At 51.2% G+C, this 24,087-nt stretch overlaps 1 protein-coding gene across 8 annotated transcripts; it reads right to left on the reverse strand.

Moving 5' to 3' along the window:
• Positions 1–605: 605 nt before the first annotated feature.
• Positions 606–23,813, reverse strand: LIPE (lipase E, hormone sensitive type). 8 transcript variants are annotated; one of them, XM_061597098.1, is made up of 12 exons: positions 23,673–23,813; positions 19,066–19,129; positions 15,539–15,621; positions 14,855–15,387; positions 13,505–13,595; positions 12,682–12,827; positions 11,735–11,920; positions 10,223–10,517; positions 8,529–8,756; positions 6,331–6,501; positions 3,097–3,461; positions 606–2,027 (listed from the first exon to the last, which is right to left on the reverse strand). In XM_061597098.1, the coding sequence occupies exons 1-12, from the start codon at positions 23,764–23,766 to the stop codon at positions 1,497–1,499; spliced, it is 2,787 nt and encodes a 928-aa protein (XP_061453082.1). In that variant the 5' UTR covers positions 23,767–23,813; the 3' UTR covers positions 606–1,496. The 8 variants fall into 8 exon arrangements, with proteins under 8 accessions (XP_061453082.1, XP_061453084.1, XP_061453085.1 ...); XM_061597100.1 differs by having other exon boundaries at positions 18,991–19,129; positions 23,673–23,708; XM_061597101.1 differs by lacking the exon at positions 23,673–23,813 and adding an exon at positions 23,578–23,666 and having other exon boundaries at positions 18,991–19,129.
• Between the last annotated feature and the right edge of the window lie 274 nt (positions 23,814–24,087).

A 24,087-nucleotide genomic window follows, 5' to 3' on the forward strand; every position in this document is an offset into this window, starting at 1 on the left:
GTACAGCTCAATAGAAAGGTGCCTTTTCATTGCCTGCATCCAGCTCCTAATTAGCAGGGGTGTGTGTGACCCCTCCAGGTGACCAAGCAGGGGAAATGTATAAATCCAGTTCTTCTCCCTCACCCTCTTTTAGACCATACAGATATGCACAAACCCATAGAAAAGGGCCATAGCTTAGCGGTAGAGCATCTGCCTTGCACGCAGAAGGTCCCAGGTTCAATCCCCGGCATCTCCAGAGAGGGCTGGGAAAGACCCCTGCCTGAAACCTTGGACAGCCACTGCCAGTCAGTGTAGGCAATACTGAGCTAGATGGACCAATTGGTCTGCCTCAGTATAAGACAGCTTCCTATGTTTCTAAATAAAATGTTATGGGCTAGTAACTTCTGCAGTGTTATTAGCGTAGCCAGTCTATGTAACCACCTGCTCCCTTGCTGTCTTGAATCGCATGATATCCTGGTCGCCAAGCAGAGTCCTTTAGCTTGGGAGCTTTATCGTGCCTGTGGGCTGCCTCTTCTCTTACCCAGGACTGCTTGAAAACACAGGCACACACACCTACACACATGCTCTGCCCTGGATCCCAAGTACAGAGGATAGTACACTCAACATCAAACAGACTTTTTTTATTTACAAAAATAGTTTGTCCCCTTCTTTGCCCCCAGGAGGAGCGTGGGGAGGGAATACCATAGCCCTTTTCAGGAGGGGAAAAGCACCCAATCTCCTCTCAACTCCCCTCCTGTTTGGTTCATGGCAGCAGCAACAACAATAAAAGGCAAAAGGAGATGGTGTGCGAGGTGGCAGCAGTAGTGGAGAAAGCAGATTTGTATAGGAGGGTCACAGTGCGATGGAATGTGTTCCCCAGAACAAGGTTAATGTTGAGAAGTGGTGGTCCAGTCAGCTGGGCAGTGGCTATTTACCACTTATTGTGCAAGTGAGGCAGGGTGCACAGTGCTTTTAAGGGAGCGCTAGGCAGTCCTGGAAGAGCGACGCTTGTCCCCCTCCCCTTCCTCCCAAAACTGAGAAGGGAGGACGACCACTTGTGCTCGCTGTGCTAAATCACACACCCAACACGGATCCTCCCTTGGAGGTACTCGGGGGACACTGGAGAGTTATGGGTGGGAAGGAGGGGTGGTTGAGCGCAAAGAAAGGAGCAGAGGTATTGAAGGCTGTGCAAGAGAGTGTGAAAAAAAGGACACAAACTCCGAGACCTCAAGGAGACATCAGCTGCAGACTTCTGCGCAGTTCCTTTTTTTTAAAAAAAAGCCCTAAATGTATAAAAACAGCATTCCAGGAGATGGGAAGAATGCATATTTGGGAGCAATGTGACCCCCAGGTTTTGGTAGCAACAGGAGACCCCCAATCAATGGCAGGAGGGGGTCTTGGGCCACTGTACTTGGGCATCACCAACTGAGAAAAAGCACCAAGAGGGATTTCCACTGCAAAAGGAAGTCACGCCACACATTCTCAAACCAAGTTGTCCCAGTGACGCAGAGCAGGGGTCAGGCACCCACCCCCCTGCCCACTGTGCCATCTGGGGGGCTGGGATCCAAAGAGGGTGCAGACCTGTCTCTGGACTCCCTTTGCTGGTCTCCTGGGGAACCACTCCCATGTCGGAGCTCCTGAGCGCCAGCAGCTGCTTCAACCTCGGAGTTGGGGGTAGCGCCACCCCCTGTGGCCAAGCCATTCGGCCCCGCCTGTTCAGCAGCGCCCGCGCTGTTCTCCTGCACAGGGGTGTGGTTGGCCCCTCGATCGGCGGCCCCAGTGAGGGAGGTCCGCTCCAGCTTGCGATGCTTCCGGAGGGAGGAGGCCGGCAGGGGCTGCTGAGAGGCTGGATCCGCAGGAACCAGAATGTCCCGAATGAGCTCCGTGCAGAGAGTCGAGGCCTGGCGAGTTTCGCGACACAGCTGCGACAGGCTGAGAAAGCCATGGGGCAGGTCTTGCACCACCCGCAGGGTCACCGGCTGCCCCAGAGCCCGAAGCCGCCGGGCGAACATCACAGAGTCATCCAACATGGGGTCAAGGGCACAGGCCTAGCGTGCGCGAGAGAGAAGTGGCAGCGTTAATTCAAGATAGCAGTTATCACCTGTAAACCAAAGGTGGGCAACCTGTGACTCAAGTGCCGCAGGTGACCCTCAAGCTAATTTTCACTAGGGCGGAGGAGTCCGGAGGACAAGGAGGAGCGTGGGGAAAAGGAAAGTGAGAATGGATGCAATGAGAGGAGGAGGAGAGAGAAAAAAGAGCTCAAACCTCTCTTTTTGAGGACAGGATTGTTGTCTTTATGAAGCCAGTTGACACTTTTTAAAGTTTACATGCACACGGAAATAGATGACTGACTGCAGGATGTGACCAAGAGCTGTATTTTTTTCAAACTGCAAATGCTGTGGAGCCGGTTCAGTGCTGCAAGCAAGTTCGCTGGCAGTGCCAACCCCGGCACCCACCGGATTGGTCTCTCAGCAGCTAATTGCCATGAAATGGAGGAGTGGCATCTCCAGATTCAGAGGCAGCATCTCTCTGATCACCAGATGAATGGGAATTCGTAAGAGAGGAAGGATATTCCCATGGTGCAAGAGGCATCCAATTAGCTGCTTTTGGCAGGCAGGATCCTAAGCTAGGTGGACTAACTGGTCAGATCCAACATAGTTGCCCTTGTCCTCACCTCTGCTTTGTGCCACCCCAGCAAGCGCACTGGAGCCTCTTCCCTTAAGACTGCCTTCACCTACTTGCTGCCCTCCTGATGTTTGGACTACAACCCCCATCAGCCCCTGCCAGGACAGCCATGTTCCCATCAGCCCCAAGCCGGCTCGAGTGGGTTGGAGTTGTTGCCCAAAACGTCTGGAGGGCACCATGTTGGCAAAGGCTGCCTTAACACACACTGCTGAAACTTGCTCCATTCCCCACCCCCTGCCAAGCAACCACACAATCCTGGAAGCGCACGGGTGGCTAACCTGTCAACCTCCAGTTGTTGTTGGACTCCAGCTCCCATCAGCCCCAGCCAGCATGGCGTATGGCCAGGGATGATGGGAGCTGCAGTCTTGACAGCACCTGGAAGGCCGCTGGTCGGCCAGCCCTGTTGCCGTCGCCCCCGCAAGGCTCACTCACCACTATATGGATGGGCGGCAGTCCCTTTAACATTCCGTCGGGGGCCAGAAGAGGTGACATAAACGGGTTCTTGACGATGGGCGAGAGCTCCGTGGGCAGGCTAGAGGCCGGCTGGCCGCAGCGCAGCGGCTGGAAGCCATCGGGAAAAGTCAGGCCATTGTCGTTGCTGGAGGATGTGGCCTTGTGTTCGATGTCACTCAGAAAGAAGCTGGCTTGCTGGCCTGGGCCAGGGGCAGGGCTTGGGTCCAGAGGCGCATCAGAGGTACAGGACAGGTTCTGGCAGGTCTGGCTCTTGCGGGAGTCTTTGTGACTCGTGAGCGACTTGGACTTGAGACCCACCTCAGAGACGCTCTTCCTCACCGATTCTGTGAGCCAGGGCAGGGGGAACAGAAAATGAGGGCCTGCTCCATTCAGTCACCGTCCCTTCCCCCAGTCCCCCATTTCTACCACAGTGGGACTCAGCTCTATTGTGGATAAGGTATCAATGGCCACTAGCAATGATGGCTGTGCTCTGCCTTCATAGTCAGAGGCGGTAAGCTTCCGAATACCAGTTGCTGGAAACCACAGGAGGGGAGAGTGCACTTTGCACTCAGGTCCCGATTGTGGGCTTCCCAGAGCAGGGATTTGGTTGCCCACTGTGAGAACAGGATGCTGGACTAGATGGGCCACTGGCCTGATCCAGCAGGCTCTCCTTATGTTCTTATGTTTCTCTTCCCTCCACCAGCACCCTACTTCTTTCAGAGCCAAAATTCTGCTCCCAATTCAAGGGCTCTTTTCTCCCTCTCCATATCTGCCCAGTTGCAACTTTCCGTCATTATAAGTTTAGGATGAGCAGGGATAAACTTGCCCCCTTCTTCTCCACGTTCACGACCACAGCTGCTTTGATCTCCCACTACTTTATGCAAAACCCGATATTGAACAGAGAGAATGTGATACCTGGGTGTGGATTTCCAAGCATCTTATCTAGGAGACATCCCTCGGGATTGTGATAAAAGGCTCCAGTTTAGAGGGGGCAGAACGTCTGCACATTGTTTGGAGACTGTGAGGGCCACCAGTCCCTGTCCTCCCTGCCATGGGCCCCTCAACTGCTCCCCACTTCCCCCTTTGCTACGGCTTTGCTTTTTCCGACACAATCACCCCCTCCAAAATCCAGAATAAAGCGCAGCACTGGGACATCCTATAAGAAGTAAGGGCAGACCTTGCTCTGAGAATAGGACACAAGAAGAGCCTGCTGGATTCGGCCAAAGGCCCATCTAGTCCAGCACTCTGTTCTCAGAAGGGACCAACCAGATGCCCAAGGGAAGCTTGAAAGCAGAATCTCCCCACCTGAGATTCCCAGCAACTGGCATTGCATTCAGAGGCATACAGCCTCCAACAGTGAGGCCAGAGCCGCCTTTGCACAGAACATAGAAAGCAGCCTTCTACAAATACCTGAAAGACCGTCTTACCCGTTATATACCCAGTCGATCGCTGTGCTGTGCAGGTGAGGGCCTCCTTCAGATACCATCTATCAGAGGTCTGTTCCATAGGAGGTGGACCTTTAGCTTAGTGGCGCCTACCCTTTGGGATTCCCTCCCCTTAAATATTAGACAGGCACCATCTTTGTTATCTTTCCGATGCCTACTGAAGGCCTTCCTCTTTCAACAAGCCTTTTAAGTAGAGACCTTATCCCAGTCTGCGTCTGTGTTGGAATTGGTTGTTAAGGTGTTTTTGAAGCGGATTGTTTTTAAAGATGTTATGTTTTTAATATATTTCAAAGTCTGTTTTTAAGATGTTTTAGAGTGTTTTTAGTGTTTTTGTTTGCCACCCAGGGCTCCTTCTGAGAGGAAGGACGGGATATAAATTTAAGAATAAATAAATACAAAGATAGACCATTGATCAACCCAGCCCAGTGCTCTGATTGCAGCTCTCCTGGGCCTCAGACAATGGACCTCCCCATGTCTGTTACCCAAGATCCCTTTATCTGGAGTTGCCTGGGACTACAGCTGGAACCTTCTGCACACAAAACATGGGGTCTATCGCTCAGCTATGGCCCCTCCCTATGAGTATGCAAATATCCACGGCCACAATCTGTATCATTAGCTAAACCCTGCCCCCATCTTCTTTTGCTGCTTACTTTTCCAACAGCTTCCACAGTTAAATCCCTTCCCTCTGTGCACCTCTCCTACACTGGTGAAGAGTCAATGGGAAGCAAGACAATCTTCCTTGATGCCCTGTGCCATGCTGTGAACATGTGCTAAGCAATGCCAGTCTGCATTGGGCAGGGCCCGTGCAGCATACAGTCCTGATCCAGCCTAACAGTCCATAACTATCTCAGGTTGTGCAAGCAGGAATTCCCAAGGATTGCCACTGTAGGGAACACGGCCTATTGAATTTCAAAAAGTTTCAGCTTTCACATGAAGAGATGGCTGGGAGAAAGGAAAGAAACAAGTTTCTAGCCCTCAAGACTGCAGCAGGCAAGGCGAGGGAGGAGGGAGACCATTTTTGCTCAAGTCTTCAAAACCAGGAATTTGGCGCAAACAAGGTCAGCGTATTGAATCAGGTTGTGGTGGAAGAGAAGTGAGTCAAGGAAATATCAGGTTTTGATAGGAGAGAGGCAGGTTCAGGTGCCTGCTCTCTCTTTTACTTTCTCATCTCAACCTGCCTATTCACAGAGTCGTTGAAAGAGCAAAACGGAAAGAGAGCTGAAAGGCCCTCACACAAACATGCCAAATTTGAGGGGGTGGCAATCAGCCCAACTGCAGAATTAGAATGGCAGCCATGCAAAATTGTAGATTCCCCATCCCTAAAGCATTATCCCGCCCATCCCACAAATGCCATGCAGAGCCAGCCAAAGGACGCCATCCGGCTCCATACGGGAACCCTGCTGGGATGATCCCAGTGCACAGGTCAACCAAGCCAGAAGCAGGACTCACACCTGGGACTGTTCAGCAGGGAGGGATGCCAATGATGCAGCCTCACCCCCCCCCCTTCTTGCCTCAAGCAGGATCGCATGCCATGAGGGTTAGGAGGTGGCTCCTACCAGCTGCCGGGTTAGTAAGAGCTGGGCCCTGGGATGGGAAGAGTCTCGCCAGGGACAACATCGACCACAGCTGGGCCAAAGGGCCCCTGAAGTAGCCCCGCAGGCACCGGGAGAAGGGGCTGCGCCCTGCAGAGACAGGGCAGGTGAGAGGATAGCAGGAAAGGAAGAGCAAGAAAGTTGGCAACACAGGGCAGGGGGCGCATGATTCTTACCTGTTGGTGCATCTGCCCCATTGATCTTCCCTGTGTTGTCCAGCAAGGAACCGAACAAGGCAGAGGCGCCCAGGCGCAAGTCTCGGAAGAGCATGGCCGTGTCTCGGCGCACTATGTTCACAGGGCTCAGCTTCTCCAGGGTGGGGTCCTCAGAATGCTCCGGCTCCATCCCTTGGTGGCCAGAGAAAGGAGAGGAAAAAGTAGTAAGGCCTAGAAATATCCCCTTACTTTCATGTTTTGTACTTTAAAAAAAAAATCTTCTGGCTCCCCTTCCTACACCTGTCACCTCCTGTTTTCCTGGTTACCAGCCAAACACTCCTCTTTCTCCCTCCTGCTCCTTTCCCCGCTCCTTCAGATAGGTGCCCCAAACTCCATTTCCCCAGACCACGAACGGCCTCCATTCACCTGTCCGGTTCTCCCCATGCTTCCCAAGGAGGCGCAGACTCCCCAACAGAAACACAAATGAGGGCAGCACAAGGGCAGCACCCGGGGTCAGTCCAAAATCAGAGTCCAGAGCCTACCTCAACACCAAGGAAGAGGGGGGAATCAGGCAAGAATCCGGGCCGGAGGAATCTGGGGTCAGAAGCCAAGCAGCCTGCAAGCAGCGCAGGCAAGGGGCAAGACAGGTCCGGGGTCCCTGGGCAATCTACAGGTGGGTCAGGTACAGAGCTGGTGCATAGGCGTTGTTCTTGCAGCCCTGCCAGCCTAGCGCTGGGGTTTCATGCTGGAGCTGCTGAACCCCAAACCTCAGCTGACTCCCATCCATCACCTGCAGCCAGACCTTTACTCCTGAGGAGTCCTTTACTCCTGATGAATCTGGGCCTGTAGTCAGGCCCTCCTCCGGATGGGCCGGGTCTCTATTTGGCACCAGAGGCGACACCTCTCCCTCGGGCTCAGGGCCTGCTCAGCCTCGATGTCAGAGGCCAAACTTGCCCCTGGTGCAGACAGCCCCTCCTGGGCCACGTCACAGGACCCTGGCCTCTCGCCCTCAGATGGAACCCAGGGCAGGGCTGGGCCCAAGTTCCGAGCGCCCTGCTCTTCCTTCTCCGAGGAGGACTGTGATGAGAACTCCGCTGGCTGGGACCTGACGTCACCTGCTCCTCCTTCCCCTAACTAGAGGAGGGCATAGGATCCGTCTTGCAAGCACACAGCCCGAGGTTCAATCCATGGAATCTCCAATGGACAACCTCAGGCCGGAGGGAGCTGCGGAAAGCATCCCTGCCCGAACTGCAGGAGAGCTGACGAGGAGGGCAGGCAACACAGGGCCAGAATAAGCTAGGGATGCCACTTCATGTATCCCAAGAACAAATACAAGGAGGAAAGGAGTGCCAAAACGTAGGTGCAAGAAATCCCTCCCGCCCCCCCCCAAAAAAAATAATGATGTGAGATAGTATATGTAATGGCAAAAACAGTCAGCCACACTATAATTAAGAGAAAAAACTGAAGTGATAAAAAGTCAGTGAAAATAATTGCATGTAGCACATAACTGGATATATAGAGATCTCAAATCTACATGGACATAAGGTTGCTCAGAAACGCTGTCAATCCCAGAAGATATTTGTTTAACACTGTGAGTAAGCTTCCTTCGAATCAATCCGGTTTGGATAACTCTGTTCTTGCAGTAGTGGCTGGTGGCTCCATGCCAGTGGGGCAGTGGAATCCGCTCCGGGTTTTAGTCCAAACTTTCAAGTTGCTGAAGCACCCTGGACAGCTCGTTCAGACTAAAAACCAGTATAGATTCCACTGTCCCACTGACATGGAGCTACCAGCCGCCACTGCCCTCTTGAAACAATCACCGCATGCCAGCGTGGTGTAGTGGTTAGAGGTTCGGACTAGGACCTGCGAGACCAGGGTTCAAATCCCCATTCAGCCACTAAGATCACTGGGTGACCTTGGGCCAGTCACAATCTCTCAGCCTAACCTAACCTACCCTACCTCACAGGGTTGGGAAGATAAAATCAGGAGGGGGAGAACTATGTTTGTACACACCTTGAGCTCCTTGGAGGAAAGGTGGGATATAAGTGTAATAATAACAACAACAACAACAACAACAATTTCTCAGCCCCCATCCCCATCCCCCTGTAGCCCTGGGTTCAGTCCCACTCACCTTCAAGCTACAGCCCCCCACCCCCACTGCTTCCCTCCTCCCACCTCTGCAGCACAGAGAGCTACACCTCTTGCCCCCAAGATCTCCTCACCAGCATAGGCACTGAGGCACTTGTACAGCACACTCAGAGGCAGGAGCGGGTCGAGCAAGGTGAGGAGGCGGGAGGGCGAGGCCGAGACCTCTATGAGGGTGGCCGGGTATGCCGCCATAATCCCATCCGGCATCTTAATCCCAAAGGCAGCCGCTCGCATGGAGACCGTAATGCAGAGGTTCCCGCCAGCACTGTCTCCCGCAAGACACACCGTCTGGGCTGTGGAACCTGCCAAGGAGTGGAGAGAAGCCAGAACTATTTGGGACAAATGGGAGAGGGTGTTTGTTTGAAACCCAGAAACAGAATGCCTCTGAATACTAGTGGCTTAGGACAGACAACGTGGGAAGGCCCTGGCTTTGAGCACTAAGGGGCTCCTGGCCGGTGGCTGTTGATGGAAGCATGTAGCACGTAGGAAGAGGTGAAAAAGGACCACAAAGAATCAAGACAGGCCCCGGTGCTTACCTGTGCAAGACTTTTCTTTTAGCTCTATGCGAACAAGTTGTTCAAGGCGTGCAGAGACGTGGAAAGAACATTTTTGCCTTGTTCAAAGGTGGTTCTGAAGTTCAGAACAATACGTTTCTAAATGTAAAGACCTTGCAAGCCTGTCAAGCCGCTGAAGGAGAAGTATTTCACCCTCAAATACTTAGAGCTAAAACAAAAGTCTTGTGCCAGTAAACACCAGAGCTTGTTCTTCTCTCTCTTTTCATGCTATTGGAAGCATAAACATACTGCTGGATCCTTGGCCTGATTCACCAAGGAAATTCTTGTTCTTTCTGCCTGGAAGAGAGCACAGTGCAAAAACTAACCGGTGCTTTATAGCTATTTATTTTATTTAAATAAGGGCCCTGGAAAAAGTAACAGATGCGGTTACAGTGCATAGTTAAACTATGGAATTTGCTCCCACCCACAAGAGGCAGCGATGGCCACCAACCTGGATGGCTTTAAAAGAAGACTACACACATTCATGAAGGATAAGGTTATCAACGGCTACTAGCCACAATGGCTGTGTTCCGCCTCCACTGTCGATGGCAGTAGACCTCTGAATACCAGTTGCTGAAAACCACAGGAGGGAAAGTGCTCTTGTAGTCAGGTCTTGCTTGTGGCTTCCCATGGGTATCTGTTGGTCACTGTGAGAACGGAGCACTGGACAAGATAGGCCACTGGCCTGATCCAGCAGGCTCTTCTGGTGTTCTGGGGCTATAGCGTTGCACAGCTTCCTTAGGAAGAGGTGGTCAAAATGGACCATGGAGCAGAGAAACGAAAGATCCCTTCACCCTGGAGCCAAAACAAGGTCTTAGCAGTAGTCTCCCTCCACAAACTGCAGCCAGAATCCACTCCCTTGGTACTAGGCCAATGGTTTAGCAGGAGGACACGTTTTGCATGCAGAAGGTCCCCAACTTTGGTTTAAAAGGGACTCAGGTAGCATGAAGCATAGGCCAGGGAGGGGGAATCTGTGGTCCTACAGATGTTGTTTGGCTCCCACCAGCCCCAGCCAGTATAGCCAATGACCAGGGATGATGGGAGATGTAGTCCAACAACATCTGGAAAGGCATAAGTTCCCCATGCCTGGCACAGACTACACTGGGCTAGGCAGACAAAGTCAGCTTCCGAGAAGGGTCTTAGCAACTAGCTCTTCACAGAAAATGTTGAGCAGAACTCAGATCTAATCTCCCAGCCCCAACTTCATCGCTCACCCAACAGGTGGCAGTTCTTGATGGCCCAGCAGTAGGCATAGAAACACTCCTCCAAGGCCCGAGGAAAAGGCGCCTCCGGTGCCAGCGAATAGTCAATGGAAAGAATGGGGGCGCCCAAATCCTGAGCCCAAGATTTCAGATAGGGCTCATGCGACTTGGAGGTCTGGGCTACGAAGCCACCGCCGTGAAAATGCACCACCAGGTAAGGCGAGCGAGGCAACGGTTTGGTCTTCCAACGCAGCTCCAGGGCAAGGGTGCCTTCCGGCCGCATAAGGCTGCACAGCTCCTCGCTGTCCTAGAAACGGGAGAAGCAGAAGCAGAGAATGCGGTGCCAGGCCCCAAGATGCAAACAGGGCCCAGCTGGCATCCACCTGCGTTGCCCGGCAGTGCCAGTCCCTGGGCCATCAACATCTCAAAGGCTCTCTTGACAAACAAGGACATCATTTGTTCCTGCACTGCCGCACTCCAGAACGCAAGCAGGGAGTTGCACGGCTGAACGCTTGTCCATTTTAAACAAAAGAAAAGACCCAGTACACTCAGGTAACCCTCAGCCCTGGTTTGCCACCATGTAAACAAGCCCCCGAGGCACCTTGAGCTCGACCTCCCCCTCGTGCACAGCAGTTTCCTGCCTTGGGACAAACCACGGTTCTCCTCGTCATCCATGGCAAACTCTGGCTTGCTCTTGCCCCCTGGAGGAAGGTAGCTGGCGCAAGTGAGGGAAGAAGGGGAGCAGGGATGGAGGAAGGGGAGAAGCCTGACGTTTGCTGTGACCTCTGAACCAGGGCACTGAAAAGGACAGACTTGTATTTAAAATGTGTCTACGCTGCTTTTCTATTAAAAATAATATCCCAAGTGACTTACAATGAAAGCCATTCTAATAATAATAGGCAAAGCAGCAGCAGTCAATGTCAGCTGAGTAATTAAAAAGCTGCATCCCAGCTCCCTTGTCACTGTCATCGGGTTTTCTACATTCAAGAAATTTGACATGTGGGAGAACATTCTGTTACACAGCCGTCCCTCTCATCCATCCAGGAACAGTTTTGCCACGCTGTGAGACCATTTGCCCAGAGCGGGGGAGGGGACATTTTTTGACCCAAGGGACACATCCCCTTGGGGGCCATCTTCTTGCAGCCCATGCCAGCGGTGGCTCTGACTGGATGCAAAAGAGGGTGGTGTGAGGGACGCGACAGTGGCCTTACATTCCAACCAGGCAGAAGTCAAAGGTGTTTTTACGCTCCTCTCCACACAACTCTCGCCTTCTGGGCAAGCAAGAGGTCTTATTACAGTTTTAAGGACACATTCAAGCACTCGAGGAGGGGGTGGAGCAAGGCTGGGGAGAGGGGTGGCCTAGAGAGAGTCCCAAAGCCAGATTGAGAGGCCAGGAGGTCTGCCAGGAGGTCTCTGGGCCTAAGACGAAAGCCCAGCATTCAGCTTTCGCTGAAGCCCCCACCTCGAGGCCTGCCACGCTCATCAAAGGCCCAAGGCTTCCCGTGGCTGTTCTCGCCTCCTCACCTGTCCCTCCCGCAGCTCGTGGGAGATGAGTCTCATCTGGACAGCTCCCGGTCCAGTGTGGGCTACTGGGGGAGTGATGGTAACAGTCAGCTTGGGGTCAGCAACCAGAGGCAGATCGAAGGAGTGTGGCGGCACCAGCAACGCCCGGGATAACCGAACCTGGGAGGAAGCCATGCTGGCCAGAGACTGCAGAGAGGACAGAAGCAACATGAGCCCCCTTCAGCATCATCACACTGCATTTGTATGCCGCCATTCCATAGTAATCCATGCTCAAGGCGGCTCACAACATGAAAGAAGAAAAGTCACTAACTCCCTCCGTCAATATACAATATGCAATATGCAATAAATTGAAGCAATACCCTTATAATTTGTAATAAGGTATGACATTAGAATGCAAAAACATAATCCCAGCAACAGCAAAAATAACTGACCTCCAGAATTCCAGCCCCACCATCCCGATGGTCTCCAGCATCTTCTGGTAGGAGCAGCTTTCGTGGCTGGAATCTGTTAGGTCCCTGCCCTGCCAGCCCAGGTGGAAAGAGGCCAGCCAGCAGGCACAGGGTCTTGCAACACCCGCAGTCAAGGTGGTCTTTTGGACCTAACATCCAAAGCACAGCTCCCCGCAGGAATATCTGAGGCAGTTTGCCCACATGGGACTTGGCACATGGTACTCCCTTCAGGAATGGGGGCACAGTGCCCTCAGCAACTGCAGATAGCCCACATCGTTAACAGACTACAGAGGCTCCTCTACGAAACCTATCGCTTTGTCCACTGTTCACACGTGCTGCAACTCTCAGAACGCCACCCTCGCCTTGGCCTCACTGCCATCCTCACATCCCTCCTTCCCCAAATCTTCCCCCTGACATGTGCAGGGGCCGCCTGCAAGCTAAGGCCCCTTCCCTTCAGCAACTCTGGCCTCCTATTGCCTCCCCTCAAGTAAGACTCACGGCCAGCAGCTCCATCTCGGTGAGGTTCCAGAAGCTTTTCCAGAAGTGCACATCCAGGTTTTGAGTTATGCGCTCAAACTCGGCCCCCCGCAGCTCGGGGTCAATAGCAAGCTTCCCACTGGTGAAGAGTGAACCAGCTGCCACACCTGCACCAAAGGGGGGAAGGGGCAGGAGAGAGAGAGAGAGATCACAGGGGTGGGTGACAGCCACTGCCCAGGGCAAGAGATCCCGCTCTGAGATTCAAGAAAGGAGCTGCCTACGGTTTCATCCCTCGGCATGTCCACTCCAGAAAAAGAGGGGAAAATCAAAGAGAGCTGCTATCATACGTGTATGAAAAGTATGACGCTAGTAGCGGATAGTGAGCTCAAAAGCAGCTATCTGCAACAATGCATCTTGCCGAGCCACTGGAGTTCCTGTGTACAGTGGGGGCAAGACACACATGCAGGAACTATGCACTGCAAAAACTGCTCGTTCCTGCCTTGTGCCATGCTGCTTCTACAGCAAATGGAATCTTTCCTGACTTGAGATAGGCTAACCGTGTTTAGAGATGAAGCTGACTGAAAAACATGTGCAGCCACAAGCACCTTAGGAATGTATCTGGCAACCTTTTCTGCCCTTGGAGATATATGCCCTGTACTTTAATTAAAAGAACAGCATTTCTCCCAGCCAACCAGCAACGCAATCTGGAAAAATAGGCAGTGATGCATTATGGGTAGGGAACGACAAGTCTTGTGATGCTGGGGGGGGGGGAGGTGTTATGGGGAGAGGAACACAGTCACCAGGTTGCTAATGTGTTGAGATATGCCTGGGCCCTGTCACTCACCAATGCCAGACACGTGACGTTTGTAATTTTCCCCAAAGGCGACGAGACTGATGGCGATGGTCTGCAGGAAGGGCCGAATCGAGGGAGCAAACTGCGAGGGAAAAAGTCAACGTTAAAGCAAGAGAGGAACCTCCTGGGTTCCTCCTGAGCCCAGCAATGCTTTCCAGTGCAACTGTTGGTTCTGAGCAAGAAAAAGGCAAGTGGAACGAGCAAGACATCTGTAGCCAGAGTTGCCAAACAGAAGGAGGCGGTTAACAGGAGGTGCCTTTTGGGGAACTTCTGCTCGCACCCGAGGCCTGGCCTGGCTCCCGTAGCCTGGGCCAAACATGCAAAAAAGACAAAGCAGAGACTGTTCAGAGAAAGCACAGGGAGAACCAAACATGCAGGTTTCTCCACCACAGCTAGGAAAATGAGTGATACGCAAAGTCACTCTGATGTTCCTGCCTGCAAGGGCCCTCGATGGGTCTGGAGAGAGAGTGCCGATTGAGATCCAAAGTCAGCTGGGAAACTCCTCTCTAATGAGACTGGGTGATGACAGGCAGGAGGAGAAGGAGGAGGGCTACAGAGACTTGCGTGATTGCATGACACATTGGTCAGGGACACGATGCCAAGGCCGCAGCCTGCGTGGAAAAGTGGAGAAAAGAAAAGGGGAAGGCCAGGGCTGGCTTCCTGTGATGGGGAAGGTCTGACTAAGGTCCATGGCAAGCTGGTCTCACTACACAGGCTCCTTCAGGGAAATCAGATCGGGAAGCCATGCAGCTGGCAGGGACCAGCATGAGCTCTGTGGCGCACAGGTCTAGCTTCTTGGGAGGAGTGCAGACGTCTTTTGAGGAGCGGATGCTGATGTCTCCTGGGAAGCTAATACGATGCCACTACTATGCTTATATGGCATGGTCATTACGTTTAAAAAATATTAATAAAACGTTACAGAGCAACATAATGAAAAGGCAGCTTCCAGCCCCAAGGAGGATACAGTCTAAATGTCAACAGAGCTGGAAGAGACAACAGACGGAGAGATCAGGCCAGGCTAACAAGGGATGAATGTGAGCAAATGCACTTATGCTACCTTCAGTCAAGTTGCAGTTAGGAACGGAGATGAAGTCACGGGGCTCACAAAAGTAATTGGTTTGGGGCTCCGAGGGAGGAGGGGAAGGACCGTAGCTCAGTGGCAGAGGATCTGGTTTGCATGTAAAAGGTCCCAGGTCAAGTCCCCGTCGCCTCCATGTGAGGCTGGGAACGCCCAGGAATAAGAACAAGGACCTGCAAAAGGCCAATTTCAGACTCCAAAAAGCTCCATGCTGGCTGCACCTATCACCCTCCCCAGAGGCCCTGCTCCTGCAGCACCCTCACCTGGAAGCCCATGCAGCGGCCGTAGAAACAGCCCTTGTGCATTGCCAGATACTCCCGGAGGAACTGTTCCGAGAGCCTGCGGTCCTCGTGGTTGAAGAGGTAGCCCGGGGGGTTGTGGGTGAGGAGGCGTTGGGCCAGGTAGACCAAGGCGCGGAGCTGAGTCAAGGCGGCGCAGTAGGCTTCCAGCTCAGCGCAGTTGTGGCTGGTCCGGAAGAAGATGCTGCGGCGGTTGGCGGCCACGTAGCGGCTCTTGTGGATGATGTGGGCCAGGCAACAGCGCACCGTCTGGGCCAGGCTGCGGTAGCCGTTGGCCGGCGTGTGCTCGTCCAGGTCGAAGATGTGGTAGATGGTGGAGAAGTGGTTGAGCACCGGCTCCAGGCACCGGGCGTGCTCCCGGATGGCCGTGAAGGCCGTCACAAAGCGCCGGCCCGTCTCGCTGGTGCTGTCCTGGAAGAAGGCGGCGTTGTCTTCAGCCAGCATGTGCAGGGTCTGGAACAGAGGCCGTGAATCCATGGCATCCGCAACCGGGGGGCCTGCATGAGGAAGAAGGTGGGAGACTGAGACAGGGGCTCCCTGAAGAGAAAGGGGGGGAGGAAGAGAAGACGGCCCCAAGCAGAAGCAGCCTTTGAAAAAGTGAGAGCTAGGAAGGGAGCGCCTTTGCTGAACCTCCTGCCCCTTACTTACACTCCCCTGTCACTGTCTCAGCTACGCGCTCCACGTTCCCTGCTCCCTCTGCCTCCATGTCTCCGTTGTGCAGGTGGGAAGCCCTGTGAGGCAGAGCAGGCATCACTTAAAACAACATTCACATTTAGAAGCAGCAGTTCCCGGTGCCTTCTGTCCCACTCTCCCAACATTCCGTCACGCGCGTGTGACCAAGGAACCTCACTCAGGATGAAGGGGCGGGGCCAGTGAGAATCAAGCCAGCTCTTTTTGGATGGCACCAGCAGGAAAGGGAGCACGGGCAGCCCACACCTCAGTGATGTCTCCGATGTCCATCCTTGATTCCCACGCACCCAGCCCCCGGGTTGCCATTCACTGGACCCTGATGCAGTATGGGCAAATCCCTGCCACCCCACCCAACACTGGCAGGCCCAGCCCTCACTGACAGGAATCTGCAGCAGCGGACACTCCTTCCCCCTCCACAGAGACAACCCATCCACTAGACAGACATTCAATGAGTTAAGAACCACCAACATGTCTGGCGTTCAAAACCCTTCACATTCTCCACAATCCTTACAACAGCTCTGCAAGGGAGGCCAGTGTCATTACCCACAGGTTGCAGAGGAGGCTGAGGGAGGTGAGGCAACTGACACCCAAGCTGCTTGCAAGACCCTCGCAGAGGGGCTGTGCAGCTGGTACTCACCCACCGCTGCCCAAGGACTAGGGCTGCGGCTTCCTGATGCTGTCCGGAGTTGAGATATGTCCACTGGCTGCCTGCCCAGCCAGCCCGGCCGGCTTAAAAGACGGCTGGGGAAGTGGACAAGCTGACCCCGCCTTGAAGGAGGAGTCAGCCAGAGAAAGGGGAGGGAGGGTTTGGTCTCTAGCTTTATGCGGAGGGAAGGAAGGAGGGGGGCACTGAGGGCTGAGTGGCTGCCTGGGTTTTAACTAGGAGGGAAAGGAGGGTCTGGTGGGGAGGGCAAGAGGGGCTGGATTCTCTCCTCTCTGACACTCAACTCATCTTTCTGTCTCCTCAGCATTCTGGAATGCTGGGGCACTGGATCAAAATTCCAGTTCCGTTGCCAGCTTCTCTCCTAAATCCCATGACTGGAATAAACCAGGCCCAGGTGGCGTGTATATATTGTTTTCTGAACTAGAAATATTGGGAAATGGACTGCCTCCAAGTCGATTCCGACTTATGGCGGCCCTATGAATAGGGTTTTCACGGTAAGCGGTATTCAGAGGGGGTTTACCATTGCCTCCCTCTGAGGCTGAGAGGCAGTGACTGGCCCAAGGTCACCCAGTGAGCTTCGTGGCTGTGTGGGGATTCGAACCCTGGCCTCCCTGGTCGTAGTCCAACACTCAAACCACTACACCACACTGGTCCCAACTACAAAATTTGGGGGGCGGGATGGAAGCTGCAGGCTTCACCATTTGCTGGGAGGGGGAGGAGAAATCTGGGTGAGGAAAATACAGACACAGCAACAGGTAAATTTGGGGAGACGGAGAGCATTAAGAGGGAATGCCCAAGGAACAAATTTAAGTGTTGTGGTGAATGGAGTTGGTTTCATACACAACATACATTTAAAGTACATCCCCCCTCTAAGAATCTATAGTTTACCCATCCTAGAGCTACAATTCCCAGCACCCTTAACAAACTATAGTTCCTAGGACAGAGATAGAGAGAGTGTGTTGCTTTAAACATATTGTATGCAAACAGCTCTCAAGGTCTCAGTCCTCTAACTGTTGGAACCCCCCAGCCCCCTCCAGCTGGAATTACATAGACATTGTCTCTTTCTCTGCAATCCATGAGGGCTAGAAACTTATCACCACCTTTTCTTAAAAAAAGGAAGCTGAGATTCTAACAGTCCTCTCCTCTTCATAGTACATGATCTGCCAAATTAGCGTGGCAACCCAGGTTCCTAAAACCATGCCCCTCACTCCCCAGATCTACTGGGTTTAATTTTTAACTGATACTGCAGGAACTGAGCTGGTTGGTTCCATAACAGAGGAATCAAACTATTTGCGCCAGAGTGCAACAGTACCCTTCCTCACATATGGCAGTGAGCCTTGGTTGCTTATGAAACTCTTGTGACCATGTTTTCAAACAAGAGTTCTAATGGAACCAGGCCAATTAGACCAACTCTTTCCAGAAGGGGACATGCTGATCCCATGCCATCAGATCCCAAATGCTCCTCGGAGCTAAATCTGGAAGTAAATGCGAGCCTGGGGCTGCTGTAGAGCATTAGCCTTTGTACAGAGCACTAAGGCCTACTTGTATTCAATGGGTCAGAGCAGAAGAACTAACAGTGATCCCAGATAGTCAGCCTTGGCAAAAGGTCTTGGGATTTCCATCTAAATTAGCCTTCCCCATCCTGGTGCCCTCCAGAAGTTTTGGATTACAACTCCCATCAACAATTGGCCTGATGAGAGTTGTAGTCCAATACATCTGGAAGGCACCAGATTCCAGAAGGCTGTCTTTTATCCTGCAAAGTGCCACGCACACTGATGCTGTTATACTATATAAACAGCAAAATAACAAAACATGGGCTGATGGGAGTTGTAGTCCAAAACATCTGGAGGGCACCAGGTTGGGGAAGGCTAATTTAGCTCATAAGACTTCAACAGCACCTGCTTAAAAAGAGGCTAAATAAAAGACTATTCCAAGTTACAGAGGACAGCGTACCTGTCACTTCTGTTATAGGTCAAAAACATTGGCTTAGATGAGGTTTCCTTTCCTTCCTATTAGCCAGATATAGGATTTCTTCATTCCACCCAGTTTCTGCTCTTTCTTATGCCTGCCCCACAAACACACTTCCCAATTTCTTCCTTATGCCTACTCCCTCCACCCAGATTCTTACAAAAATCGGTTCTAAATTCTGCATACACAAAACAGAAGCACTGAGCAAAACTCCAAGCACTGGTAAGGTACGTGCAATGAGAGCGCAGACAAACACACCTTTACACAGTGTTTTTCTCATTTTTTCTCCCCCCCCCACAAAATGAACTTATCCTGCCCCTATCCTGATAGACTTGCCTATCAGCACTTTGAATGCTGATTGAATCATCTGCCTTGCCCATTCCACAATGTCTTTCTCATTTTTTTTGTTTTGAAGGCTGGGTGACTGTTCATGTCAAAGTTTGTCATCACTTCACTTTTCATTTTTTAAATAAATTAATAGCTATGAAACCTCCCAGGAATCAGGTGGGGTTGTAACGTCACTGGAGCCGGCCAATCAGCACTGTGCTGATCCCAGCCAGCTTCTATAACTTTGTGGCAGAACCAGTTTTCATGGTGCTGGACTCTGGAGAGGAACAGAAACGTCTCTACACAGTGCAGCAGGGGTACCTCAACCACTCAAGCCACCTTATTTATTTGGAGTATTTAATCTTGAAGCAGTTTACCATACAACAAAATAAACAATAATGCAATAGTTACTAAAGTGAGCCAAGAGGTGCATATTAATTTTCTACTTCACCCATGTTCCGACTGCCACTCTGCAGTAGATTCTCTTGGCCTGGACCTTGCTGCTGAAGCAGCCAGATGTTAGTACCTCACAGGCCACAGCCTCCTAAGTGTGCTGCTGTTGCGGTCTCTCACAGCCTCTGGTAGCAGATCTAGGGGGAACAGAGGCATCAGAAGTCTTTCTCTCCCACCTCGGACCATCTTGAGTTGCATATCTGGCCACACTCTAAGAGGCATGCAATGTCCTTTTAAATTTTAAATAATAAAGTGTTAAAACCTCTTTATCAATGCTATTAACTAGCAAACATTCACCATTATCACTAGCTGCCCATTAGCTGCCAGGCAAAGTTCAAGGTGCTGGTTTTGGTGTACAAAACCCTATCCAGCTTGGGACCACGATACATGAAAGATCGTCTCACCTCTTATATACCCAGTCGATCACTGCGCTCTGCAGGTGAGAGCCACCTTCAGGTACCATCTCATCAGGAGGTCCGCTCCACACAAGACAGGAAGCAGACCTTTAGTGTAGTGACATCTCCCCTTTGGAATTCCCTCCCCCTAAATATTAGACAGGCGCCATCTCTATTGTGCCTACCAAAGGCTCTATTGTGCCTATTGTGTATTCAGTGCCTACCAAAGACCTTCCTCTTTAAGTAGAGACCTTATCCCAGTCTATGTTGGAATTGCTTTTTAAGATTTTTTTTAAAAGATGCTTTGTTCTGAAGAGGTTTTAAAAGATGCTTCTTGTGTTTTATTGCTTGTTTGCTGCTCTGGGTTCCTTCTGGGAGAAAGTGTGGGATATGAATTTAGTAAATAAATAAATAAATATGGCATTGGGTGCATTCCTCTGAGCGTGAAGGAGGAGAGGGCTGCCTTGTATATTAGGAAGGCGTAAGACACACCAAACATACAGTAATGCATCCCTCCAGGATCCAGTATAACACTTCGGTTTTCCTTTTGGTAGTGAAAGGAAATCATACCTGCACTCTATAGCAAAATGGAATGCTAAAGACGGACTACTTGGAATTCCAAAGGCGGAATGCGGAAGGCAAAACCTCTGGCCAGCTTAAAGCTCCAGAAAACTATCAGATGAATGACCGGCAAAATCTAATCTTTAATCTCCCTAATGTACCCAGGCTTCTACCACTCCCTCCCCAGATGTGGAGTTTGGCACTTGGCTGGCTGAGTCATTACTTTGGCAGCTGGGGGGGGGGGAATATGTATATTACTCAGGAACACTAGGAAGCACAACAATCGCAGCTGAGGCCACAAGGCAGGATCAGGGAAGGGGGCACGGGTAGCAAAGGGGGCACGCCAAGGAGAGGGAAAGGAGGGGACTGGAAGAGAGGGCAGGCAGCAGCCTCATAACTAGAACAGTCCACACCAGCCTAAAAAGAGGGTGCAGCAGGAGGAACTGAGTCAACGGGCTTCCTTCTCTCCCCCTCTTTGCAGCTACGAGGGTGAAACCTTTGCCCTCTGTTGTGAAGAGGGGAGAGAGAGGGAACCAGCGCAAGGAATTACTAATCTATGGAATGCCTGGGATCAATGGCAAAAGCCAGGCCTCCCTGTCACACCATACCCATGCACTCCAGGATTGGTGGACAGACCTGCACCCTTTTCCTGGCCTATCCCTCCCCTCCTCACTCACCCATCAACTCATCTCACCCCACGTGTTCTAGTGATGCTGCTACAGCTTCTAGCAAAAACACAGACCAGCAAGAAGCAGTATCTCATGGGGCTTTGCCAATGCCCACTTCAATTGAAATCATCAGGCAACGTGTCAAAAGGGACGGGAGGCTGCCCCTCTGGGGAGCAACCACTTGCCGTGCCAGGCACACTGTACACAAATCTCTCTTTGTGGCTCCCAGCTGAGGTGCCAACCTCTTCCCTACCCTTGGCACTAAAACAGAATTGTGGAGGTGGAGAAAGTGGGGGTTGGACAGAGATTTTGCTAGGAGCAGAAGGGTGCCCAGTTTTCTGCAACACTCTTTGCTTCATAAATTGGGGCTGCGTATACACCAATCATTTCAAGCACGTGGCTTCCCCCAAAAGAATCCTGGAAACTGTAGTTTATTCCCTCACAGAGCCATCATTCCCAGCTTCCTTAACAAACTACATTTTCCAGTGTTCTTGGTGAGGGAGAGTCATGTGCTTTAAATGTGCTTTTAAAATCTGTTTTAAATGTATGGTGTATACACAGTATGGGAATGAATTCGATGCGATAGGCAATGCACTCACAAGCCCTGACCACAGTTCGGTGAACCCTTAACTCCCGTGCTACCATTACTGAGACAGAAGTAAAAACAGCAACAGCATCTACCTGACCCTTTACAAGTGTTGAAACCACTTCACTGAGATTATGTAGATATGCAAACCTGTTGAGGAAAGTGACAGAACAACTTTGACGAAATTGCTGTAGGTTGCTCAGGTCCTGCAGGGTAGGGTGGCAGATAAATATGCTAAAATGAATTACCAATCTTTGTAGTACTCCTACATGATGGGTATTAATTTGAGAAACAAAATATGCAGGCAGACAGACAGACAGACACAGACACAGACACACACACACACACACAGAGAGAGAGAGAGAGAGAGAGAGGGAGGGAGGGAGGGAGAGGGAGATCAAGCCCTCATGGTTATCTGAAAAACTTTGGCAGCACTAAAAGTGGTTGCCCTATGTTAGAGTACTTCTTATGGCCTGAATGCCTGCTTTTATATAAAGAAGGTCTCAGAACCAGGATGGACTAATTGGAGCCGCAGACTGAGAGGAATGTAATCTAGTGAACTTTGAAAGGATCTGAACATATACCAAGCCACAAAATGTGAGGATGAAAATAACCTCACTGCAACTGCCATTTTATCAGGGCTATCAAGTATGTGGAAAGGTGGCTCATTAAAAAGTAATTAGTAGCTACTGCCAAACAGAGGAAGAGAGACAGAATCACAATGTACGGTAACAGAGAATATGGCAACGTCTATCAATTCTTGGACTTGTACCAACAGAAGGCACCAGTTTTGACAATCTCAGGTCAACAATAGGGCTTCACCTCCACACGCCACAGTAGGATATAAACCCATTCCTCCTTACTATTGAGAGTATATGTAAAAATATAAGTAAGAAGTTTAGCAAACTCCAACATGTTAGAATTGGAGCAAGAAGCTATCATCCAAAATTCACTTCAACACTGGCAGAAATCCTGGTGCAAGTGGACTTTGCACAACTGTTTGGTCTTAACAGCAGAGAAATGTCATCATTTACAGTGCAGTCCTGTACATGTCTACCCAGAAGTAAGTCCTACTGAGTTACATACTCCCAAGTAACAGTGTATAAGATTACAGCCTAAGAGTTTAAAATTTACTTTAGACATGAAGCTGAACTACTCTTTGTCATGCCATTGGCACGCACACAGATGGCCAGCAGCTTAAATCTATCTCAGAACCTGAAAGCTTACATAGTGATTCCTAAAGCCTCAATATCAAAGTTTAAATTCACCTCCATCCCTTTGGATTGTCAGATATGCTCAGCTGATATTTGAGAATCCAAGTGAGAATTTCCACAAGCAAATATAATGCACGCACAAAGTTCCTCCCTTGGAGCTCCAGTGTCTTAGGATATTAATGCAATATCATAAAAAAACCCTCTCCCAAGATACTACTGATCACTGACACACTTCCAGCAAAAAGGACTTGAGGCACCCTGGGGATCCTCTTCCCCCCATCCCACTGCTGATGAAAGGCCTCCATCAGAGGAGGTCTCCACAGAATCTCTCCCACCTACTACCCTGGCCAAGGTGTATGTATATTAACCACCTACTGCCTTTGGGATCCCGTCTCCTCATAGCATAGCCAACTTGCTTATTACCCATCCTTGCTGCTGTAAAGGGTCACTGTGCTTATTTTGTGCATATTCTAACTGAATTATCACTCCCTGTGTTTCTTGCATTTCATTTGCCTCTGACCATACTGTTTACAACTCCCTCACCCGTTACAACCCGGTGTGTATAAATCTCCATTAAGGATAATACTCCATGCATCAGCTCTGTAGTAATTAAGAGTGCCAGACTAGGACTTAGGGACCTGGGTTCAAGTCCCGACTCCAGCGGTTAAACCCGTCTAGCTCAGTAGCAGAGCACATGTTTGGCATGCACGAGGCCCAGAGTTTAATCCCCAGCACCTCCAGGTAGGGCTAGGAGAGACTCCTATCTGAGACCCTGGAGAGCTGCTGCCAGTCAGTGTAGACAATACTGAGCAAGATGGACCACTGATCTGAGTCAGTATAAGGCAGCTTCCTATGTCAGGGGACTTTGGGCTAGTCGCTCTCCCTCTCTCTCAGCCCTACCTAGATCAACAACGCAGCCGATGAAACTGTCATAAAAGCCGTAACACAATGAGCTAATCTTTAAGGTATCACAAGATTCTTTGTTGTCTCTCCCCCACCCCTGTAAGTTAGGCTAACACCTCTTCCTCTTACGTTTCTCCACAGGTTCGCGTGATAGACCGAGAGAGAGACACACACACACACCCTTATCGGCCTCTAACTTAACGTCTTCAGAGGTATATGACTAGTCCTCCCCACTCCTCAATGGAAGCTCCCGCTCACCGGAGGAGGTAGAATGGACTCAGCCCCAACCATTACACCTTGAAGTGGGGGATGTCAGTGCGTCAGACAACTCTTCCCATTTGCCCTTCACTTACCCAACGAGTTTCCGTCTTCTGTTCCCGCAGGCCCCCTACTAGCCCCTTTCCAAACCGGCTTCCGCCTCGGCACAAACGCTCGGAAGCGCCACATGACAGGCGCCTACCAATGAGTCGAAGATGGGGTTGACGGGTCGTTCCGTTGTAACGTCACCCAGGCGGTTCCCAAGGTAACGGCGTCCTGGCTCCCTACTTCCGCTTGTCTCCGGCCGTGCTCGGAGTGGGTTGGGCCAGAGAGCGCGAGGAGTTTGAATTCGGAGTAACTTCAACTATTTTCCCGTCTTCCTCCACCTGATATATCCCTGTGTTTGGTTTCTTTTTCCGTTTGTGTTTTGATATATGGACAGTGCAATCCTCTGCAGCCAGTGTGGTGTAATGGTTAACAGTGTTGGACTAGGACCGACTAGGACCTGCC

Source organism: Rhineura floridana, chromosome 15, assembly GCF_030035675.1.
Source record: "Rhineura floridana isolate rRhiFlo1 chromosome 15, rRhiFlo1.hap2, whole genome shotgun sequence".
NCBI lineage: Eukaryota > Metazoa > Chordata > Lepidosauria > Squamata > Rhineuridae > Rhineura > Rhineura floridana.

Coding starts and splice junctions, on each gene's coding strand:
- LIPE (XM_061597098.1), bottom strand. CDS start 23,766: ATGTGGCGCTTCCGAGCGTTTGTGCCGAGGCGGAAGCCGGTTTGGAAA. Junction 3,462..6,330: donor TGGGGCAGATGCACCAACAG/GTAAGAATCATG, acceptor CCTGGCTCACAG/AATCGGTGAGGAAGAGCGTC. Junction 2,028..3,096: donor TGCCGCCCATCCATATAGTG/GTGAGTGAGCCT, acceptor CGCGCACGCTAG/GCCTGTGCCCTTGACCCCAT.